The sequence below is a fragment of the Corvus kubaryi genome, unplaced genomic scaffold, assembly GCF_017639235.1.
Source record: "Corvus kubaryi isolate FWS band 111438036 unplaced genomic scaffold, C.kubaryi_AGA036_p1.0 split1-65, whole genome shotgun sequence".
Lineage (NCBI taxonomy): Eukaryota > Metazoa > Chordata > Aves > Passeriformes > Corvidae > Corvus > Corvus kubaryi.
The window spans coordinates 3,581,719-3,591,079 of NW_024582080.1; the positions used below are offsets into that span (position 1 = coordinate 3,581,719).

Consider the following 9,361-nt stretch of genomic DNA (forward strand, 5'->3'; position numbering starts at 1 on the left):
CAGTATCAGGTGCTTTGTCAAGCATTCAGTCAAGAGATTTGCAGCTAAAAATTGCCAGCAATTAATTTCGCTCATCCTAATTATATTGTGGCATTAGATTAACAAAAACTATGTACTTTGCCCTTTGGGGCAGTGTTCTGTAGAATTCTGCATACTAGCAATCTTTTGGCTTAAAATGAATCTCAAAGCATGTTGAATAAAAGCTTAATGGGAAGTTTTTAATTATCGTCAAACTTTAAGAATATGAGAGGAACAATGTTTGCACTTTTTCATATAATTGTTTATTAAATAGAAATACAGAATTTTACAATTTATCTTAAATTTGGAAGCTGTTTATAGTCAAATATTGATTTCTGAAGTGTTTTTCTCTATTTCCTCAGCTTACACCCACTCAGAAGGGCATTTTATACTTCTGCATTACCTGACACATTATCTGAACATCTTTCTAAAGCACGATGATTGCACAGGACAGTTGTATTTGTGACAATAGTCATTTAACCAAGCACTACAATACCCATTGTTCTTTCCATTCAACTCAGTAGAACAGAAAAAAATGCAATATGGTAAGATTTTGCCAAATACATTAAATTACAACGTAGATAACCAGTTCAAGAAAAGCAGCAATTTCTCTACTTAAAATACACAACTGATAGTGTACACCTGGCAATTTATAATCTGAAGACAAATATTTCAGTGAATTCTATGATGTTTTCTATGTAACAGGCAGTAACAAAACCAAGACTTCTGGAAAGAACCAGTGTTAGTTTACTTAAAAAGGAATGACGTATTTGACCTGTACCTACACATTCCCAAATTACATTGCAATCCTTCTCAGCTGATGGCACTTCATGTGAAGAGACTTGGTCTCATAAATTCTTGTAAATTGAGTTTAATTTAACTTCACAGTATGTCCGAATGAAGTCTTAAAACACAGAAACCTCTTGTTTTCTCCTGTATCTCAAATACTTGCAGCAATTAAATCTTAGAATTACTTTGGAACATTTGGCAACTGTTTACTTATTTGAGTAATGAACTCCTGAAATTTCCCTTCTACTTGAGCTTAATACTTGAGCCAGGTGAAAGCTGTTCCTCTAAACATGGGAATAACTTTATTAAAAAAAACACCGGGAAAACCCCCAACTTTTAGCACACAGTAGGAATAATTTCTTTGTAGCAAAATCATAACCCAATTCCCCCTTCCACGAAGTAGGCTCAACAATATCCAGTATTTTAAATACCTCTTGATGGTGGCTGTGTTTACCCTTGTGGTGTCAGTAACACCTATAGAGAAGCCTGTCCTTCTTGCAGCAACATGACATGCAATTAGCCTGTTCTTCTACTAGTCAGGGAAGAATCAGTGTATGAGTTAATATATTTTAACAGGAAAATGATTATCTCTGTTTCAAAAAAAAAAAAAAAATCAAATCCTGGGAAGTAATTTTTCCTCGCTTTAAAAAAGTCCAATTAATTAGTTGCATTTTGGAGTTCCAAAATAAATAGACCTCTGCTGCACAGCAACGTCACTTATTCCCCAGCTTTCAGAAGATGTTAGGAGCTCCCAACTCGATCTCTGGGAATGAGCCGTAGATCTGAACCATGCTTTAAAAACACATTTCCTAAACAAAGAAAGAAAACAGGATGTATTACTAACCAAGAAAATACAATGTTACCTCAATAAACACGTTTAAAGGATAACAATGTTAAGTCAGTGTTTAACAGCTTCATAGTAATTCCTCTTGACATAGCAGAAATAAATTTTTCATGTTTCCATGGAATTTTATCATGCTCCTCTTTTTCCAAGGAGCTCTTTATTTTAAATAAAAATGCTAGACCTTGCAAAGTGTAGCCTTTCAAACTTTGCAGTTTCACACTTGAATGCCTGATTTCACTTATAAGCCATAAAAATTTGAAGAAAAGAAAATGAAGTTTTAGTTTTCCATAATTATTTTGTTATCTTGAGGTCATTAATGCATTCATTCATTTTTAGCTCTCTCCTTGGTTCAGTACTTATGGACTTCTAACTTCAGAACCTCAATTATACCTTCCTTTTAGGAAGGTTCTCCAAACAGGCAAGCATAAGTTAGTCTCATTTTAGCATAAAAATCCCTTTCAGCTTCTTATTTATTACTGTATTTTCTTAATCATCATAATCTTTACATAATAAGAAGACATAATAAAAAATTAGAAGTTTCTAATACTTAGACGCCTTGAATATTTTTTTAATGTATTCAGGATTGTCATTCAGGCTGCTATTTTCTTCTGTTACATGTAACATTTGAAAATGAAACCACATCTCTAAGTGATGTATTATTTAAGTAATACATGGAACGTTTACTTTTTTACTTCATACTATTACTGCACAAAATAGACTGTATGTGATTCCTTATTCAACCTTGCATTAACTTCTAAAACAGAGTAATTGTATTTCTCTCCCGAGCATCCCATTCCAGGGATGTGGAGTGCTCTCACAAATAAAATTAAGATACTTGACATCCATTTAATTTGTTTGCATCTTAGAACAAAGCTACCCTTTTTTTGAACTCCACTTCTCCAGCATGTGGATCAGGATCAAAACCATCGTACACAGTCAACATAATGACCCTTAGAAAATCAATTCAAAAGAACATGTTATCAGAAGACATTCTGATTTTACAGATCTGCCCAGACCATGTACTGAAGAGATCTATAAAACCCACTGAATGCAAACCTGTCTCAGCAACAAACTGGAGAACTGCTTACTAACCTTACTATCCTAGATGGAAACGTCCTATTGTAATGGCCATCATAAAATTCGTAATGTTTTGAAACAGGACACAGCTGCATCTCATGGAGACAGTAACTCACCTCACCTCAGTCTGTTTCCATCACTAATATCACACTGGTTTTATTAAAATTATGGCATACTATTCCCAGAACTATCAAGGATTTAAAATTGAAATCAATACAGGGATTAAGTGTTATGCCTAGCTCTTTCAGCTTTCATTTCCCCTGCTCCATGAAATCATGTAAGGAAAATGAAAGTCATACTTGAGTGCTTTTTTTCAGAAAGGAGAGGAAATCGTGGAACAGTACAAAACCTCTGAAATCCCCAAGGATTACTAAGATTTTATTCCTGTTTATCTTATTTTGGAAGTTTTTGAATACTTAAGTAACTGTTCAATCTGCAGGAACTCTGATATATGAAAAAAAAATTTAAAAAGAAGGGAAAAAAGTAATTTTATTTTGAGATACCAAATAATGAGGCTGAACAGAAGTTTATACCTAAATTATAGATGTTTACTTGTAAACTGAGGAGGGATTTTGGTCTGAGCACTGGGTTTGGCGTGGGTTGTATTTTCCTTGTTTTGTTTGGATTTATTTTGGAGGTTTGTTTTGTTGTGGACTGGTTTGTTTTGGTTTTTTTCCCAGTTGAGAGCAACATCACACAGCATTGCCAGAACACCTATGTTAAAAAAACATAATCCATGTGCCTAATATTACATCTGGAGAATAAGGCAGTGATGACAACATTTTGCATCTAGATGCTTTTGATTTACCTGTTTCTTGATTATGAGATGCTGTTTTATACTACTGAATAATCCCTCAATATTTATAAGAGCTTAGGAGAGGTAAAGCAAATCAACTGGAGACGTGAATTCAATATGCACAGCTGCAAGTATAATGAACTACTTTATGGATGTTTTGCTCAGCAGTCAAGTAGTTCTAAATACATTTACTTTAAAGGATTAAGCTACAACTAATTTGAGCTACATAATAAAAAATGAAAGCATACTGCTGAGGAAGAGAAACAACCTAAGTATACCTTAAGCAACTTTACCATTTTGCCTAAGTATTCTTCAGTGGTCATGTGAAAATGTGGCTTTATATGTGGGTGATGATCTAGTAACTACACTAAATTATTAGATCTATTATCTGTTTTTAATACACTTGATCATGGGATCACGATGAGGACAGCATCAGCTGAGGAGTCTGCCTGAGGCACTACACCTGTGAAACCATAATCCAGGTGTCCGAAGGCAGGACAGAAGTCTCCAGTGGAGCAGAAAGCCAAACGCTTATTTGATCTTCATTTTCAAATGTTGTTAATGCAATCACAGATCTCAGAAACATGTCTCTACACTTAAATGGTTTCTTTCACAACTTCAAGAAATTCCCCAAACTAGTGTCAAGCAACTGCTCCTCTAAACATCAGATACTGTTCTGTGCTCTGCAAGGATTTACTTTATACTCTAGTTTACACAGCTAAGTGTGCTGATAATACCTTGTTTTTGTGTTTTCTTTTTTCCTGTGGTACCTTCAATAATGACTGGCATTCAGAGGGCATAAATGAGAGAGATAGATGGATGCATGGATTTCATGCAAAAACCAGAATAGCAGCAAGTCTCTACCAAACATTCCTCATGTTTGCAAGCAGGGGTAAAATTATTCAGTTTTCACTGGATGACTGGATTCCATAAGCACCAAAGCTGTTTTTATTAGTACCTAGTAGGTGAGAAATGTTCATAACTTTCTATCAGGATACTCTGTTCCACTCTCTTCTCTAATGGTTTAAGATTAGACTACTGTAATTATTTCCCAATTAGTTTAAAAGTATAGCTTTTCAAGAGCAAGTCCACACAATCTGCTTCCAGACAGCAGACCATTATTGGTACATATCTGTACTATGTTTCCATGTATTTCAGGAGGTGACAGGGAACAGCCTTACACTTTTCTGTGACAGAGATAAATGCTTCTCTCATAGCCAGCCTCCACATTTGAATTCAGGGATTTCTGACATGGAATCCCTTGGTGAGAACAAGAGCTACCAGCAAGAACCAAAGAATGATTTGATTTGGAAGAGACCTCTATGACCACCTAGTTCCAACCCAACTCTTCTAAAAACACACCTTCCACAGCTCCTGGAGTTCCTGCTCTAAAACTCTTACTTTTTTTAACATACCTCATGAGAAGTGCTGCTAGAACAGCAATTACTACTGAATTAGATATAGAGGGGGGAATATAGCTGTTACTTGTTACTGCAGTAGCATGTATTACAGTATTGCTTTCAAACTGCACATTAAATGCAAAGCTCTGAAGATCAGAAGTCCCTCACTTTTTCACAGAACTAAATAAACAAACACTGAACAAAAAGTTCAAACACTGTTCTTTGGATTTAACATTTTGCACCCTACAATGACTAGTTTTTAACTACTGGATAATGCCCCTCCCATTTAAGAAGTCAAAACCCAAAATGTAATACAACCCCAAGTGCTATACATTAGACTGAAAGAGAAATAACAAGTTTTAAATGCTGGGATTCATATACAGTAACTTACCTGCTGTCTGTGCAGGATTTATTCCTATACCATCTACAAAGAAGGAAAGAAAGAGAAAAAAGAAGATGAAACAGACATATTACAACTTATTACATTAAACTTGCAGCTCAAAAAACATACCAACAAGATACAACTATTACATCAGGTCATCATGCAGCTATTTCCTATAGCTAAAAACAGTCTTAGCATGGGAACTGACAAGAAACCTTCAGCTATGTATTTGGACAAAACTGAATTAATGGTTTAGTATCTTCACCCCATACATAAGAAATTTAAATAATGCTGCAATATTATGAAATCCAATTTACAGTACATAGAGTTTGTGAAATACGAGACAGTATTGATTTTATCAATAACCTTCACTGCAACTTCAATACAAAAACTATTACAAAATAAACGATATTCTTACCGTTTGTTATAATGGCACTTGTTGCTGCAGGAACTTTGAACTAAAGGAAATAAGAGTATGACAAAATAGCATAAGAGACATAGTTAAAGCAGAAAATATATGGGTAATATTAAATTATCATTTTAGCTTGTTCAGGTACATAAGAAATGAGAAAAGAGTTCCTTCAGATTTATAGATATAGTTAACAATATTTAATGGAAATGGATGAGTATTTTACTAGTAATTCCACAAATGTAATGGAGATTTTTTTCTAACTACTGTGCAAGTGTACACCTGAGACATGTACCAGGTAGCTCGAAAAGATGAAGGAAAAAAACCCAGTAGATACCACACACTGTAAAATCAATTTTTTTCTAAGTAGGGCAAGTCTGGTTATGATTTGGCAAATTTTAAGTCTCTGAGAGATATCTCCGTAGAAACTGGCTAAGGCTAGATAGCCAGAATTTAAATCCTTCTCTGCCCCAAGAGCTTTAACCACTGAGAAGATAATCCACTTCCCCTGGAGAACAAGTAACAACTTTGCCCAAATTTTGATCATTTCCACATATGTTTCATTCAGGTTCCATGAAACTGGTTCTTGAATCACAATGCACTGCATAAGGTAATTTTAAGCTATGCAGTTCAAGGAACAAAAAAAAAATCATGTAACACGAAAATTATCTCTCATTCTTTTCAATGCCAGTTCACAAAGGGGCTTCATTCCTGGGGAAGAGTTTAACAATATTTTTTTTGCTCTTTGTTTACAAAGCACTTCATTCTGCCTGGTCTCAGAGAGATGCAAAAAGCTTCAGTGCTGACCCACAGTCTGAGGTCAAACAGTAAAACTCCCATAGATACTCAAAATACACCAATTAAAATAATGGTTTGCTAAATGTGAATATTTAAGTCACTAATGATTCTCTAAATCCATTTCTCAGATGACCCTATCACTAACTAACATTGTGGTTCCATGAGTAGGTGAAGTTAACAGGTTCAGTGGCAACCCCCACCAGAAGTGGCCCCTCCCTTTCAACAGCTCCAACTACTCAGTCACACACTCATTTCTGATGCCTCATACTTGTTTCTTAGACTTTTCAGTCTAGGTCTCTATGTATGGGTTGTGTGGGCACAACCATATCAGTTCAGAATAAAAATAACTGGGGAAAAGAAAACATAATAAAACCCCCCAAATCATCAAATATCTTTAACAGCATGCAATATTCTGCATAATGTTCTCTTCAAGTAAATTTACAACAAAACCAATCCACAACCTCCCCCCACAAGCTCTGTTTCCTCTAAGAGCTTCTGTCACATCTGTGGTGTAACAGTAACAACATAAGGAGACTCAAGACCAGGAGTCCATCATCCTTCCTAACTATTTTATTACAATGCTCAAACAAAAGAATTTTCAATAACCCAGAATTTCCCAGGTTCTCCTGAAAAGACAGAGGGGGGAACTGCAAGAACAGACTCTCAGCTCAATTTTTTGTCAGTGAGATGAAGAGAGCCATCATGCACTTGATCTTACTGTTTACACCTGGTGAATGCCTCTTAATCTTTGCATGCTTAACCTGAAACAACATGATACATCTCTTCAAATACATTATGTGAGCAATTTAGACACCTAATGGTATAGGATTCCATGTGAAAGACCAACACACAGAAGCCAAAGAACACAGTCAGTTTTTTGAATTTATCCCATATGGCTGATCTCAATACCTTCCACAATCATAAACCATGTGTCTTCCAAAGTCAGAGATTACTGGAACTGAATGTAAAAAGAGTTTAAGAGTTTCCTGAATAATGCTAAAGAATTTTCTTGGTATTCCACATAAGAAATTTTAATATTAAGTATCCAATAGCAGTATCTTTAAATTCTCTCCACTTCTCCACTGTCACAAATTTTGACATCACTGATATAAAATAGTTTAATTACAAAGAAGAACAGAAAGCACCTCAATGCCAGCTGCTGATGCATAATTTGTGCAAGGATCACTAAGTTTAGGATTCTGCAAGTTCTGTCGGGCCCCGACTGAGGCCAGTAAAGCTTTTGACCATCTGTATCCAATAACAGTTCCTTCTGTTAAATTAACCACTGCATTTTTACCATTAAAAAGGCTTTCACTTTCAAGAACATGCAAAATGTTAAAAACCAGCATCATCACTCTCTACTTACTTCTTCCGCAGCAAATTTGAGGACGGCTGTGAAAGGTGTGTTCTCAGGCACGCTTAACCTGAAATCACAACACAAGTAATACGTGGCTGCCAAAACAAACCGAAAAGTAACTTTATCTGCTATTAAACTAGCAATTGAAACTTCACTTTTACCAATGGCAGTACTTTTGCCAAAGCTGTGCAACCAGTAATCAAGGGGAAAAGAGGTCCCTGGTGGGTGTCAGATGCTTCAAGAGAAGCATTTTTAGCAGAAAATGAGAACACCTCTAAGTTTCAGCAGATGTGGCAAATCTCAAGAGCTGTGGGATTAAGCTCTGTAGCAATGTGCTCTCCAGGAGAGGACCTGGCCTCAAGCTGTGGCAGGCACGGCTCAGGCTGAACATCAGGAGGAATATTTCACTGAAAGGGTTGTCACACATTGGAACAGGCTGCACAGGGAAGCGGTGGAGTCACCATGCCTGCACGTGTTCAAGAAAACCCTGGCCCTTAGTGCCATGGTCTGGTTGACAAGCCCGTGATCGGTCAGAGGTTGCACTCATTGGTCTGGGAAGTCTTTTCCAACATGAATGATTCTGTGACTGTGGAAGACGCGCAGGGCAGTGGGGCAAAGTGGAAAAGCCCCAAGAGCAGGGCTAACTACAGACATCGCCTGTCATTCCGCACGGAGGGAGACAACCGCCGCTCCCGCTGGCGGAATGCCCGCCGGGATGGCCATCAGAAGCCATTCCCGATGCGCCCCGTTTCACTTCCCCGCCGCCCCACGCAGCGCCGGCCCGGCACTCACACTTTGTAAGGCAACCGGGGGTCCGAGGTGAGCGTCACTTTAAAGGTGACCTTCGACCTGTGGAGAGAGCAGGGGGTTAGGGCTGGGTGAAGGAGCGAGGGGGGCTGCGGGACCCCCGCTCGGTCCCTCCCTCCCTGACTCACATAGTGCTGCCAGGGCCGCCGCCGCTCCCACCGACACGTCAGCGCCACCCGCCGCACAGGGGCCTCCGCCGGCCCTGAGCTGCCCGAGGCGCGCCTGACCACAAAGGGAAGATAACATGCCCCGCCGACCCGCTGTGAGGCAGGGAGCGGCCGTGTTCTTCCGCAGCACTTCACTAGAGCTGGGAAAGGGAGAGGCGGAGAGGTGGGCGAGACGCAGCGGAGAATAGCGGGGAGGGTTTCTAATGAGGCAGTTGTAAGGGCTGTCCGCGGCTGAGGTGGGACCCCGGAGCAACTGCGAGCCGGCGCTTCCGTAGGCGCTGGAGGGAGGCGCGGGCGGGGCCGGGAGCGGGGCGGCTGCGGTCACACAGGGAGCGTGTAGGAGTGGGGGGTTTGGTAACCGGAGGCCACGTCTGCAGTGCTGTATGCAGTTCTGGGCTCTTCTACAAGAGGCAAGGAGGTCCTGTAGAGGGTCTAGCGCAGGACCACAAAGATGATGAGGGGTCTGGAGCATCTTACGGGAGAGAGAGGAGAGCTGGGCTTAATCAGCCTGGAGAAG

At 38.9% G+C, this 9,361-nt stretch overlaps 1 protein-coding gene across 1 annotated transcript; it reads right to left on the bottom strand.

Moving 5' to 3' along the window:
• Positions 1-258: 258 nt before the first annotated feature.
• UFM1 (ubiquitin fold modifier 1) lies at positions 259-8,880 on the bottom strand. Its single transcript, XM_042014249.1, has 6 exons — positions 8,806-8,880; positions 8,663-8,719; positions 7,880-7,937; positions 5,725-5,764; positions 5,316-5,348; positions 259-1,616 (listed from the first exon to the last, which is right to left on the bottom strand). Coding segments are annotated over exons 1-6 (258 nt in total). The 5' UTR covers positions 8,808-8,880; the 3' UTR covers positions 259-1,548.
• Between the last annotated feature and the right edge of the window lie 481 nt (positions 8,881-9,361).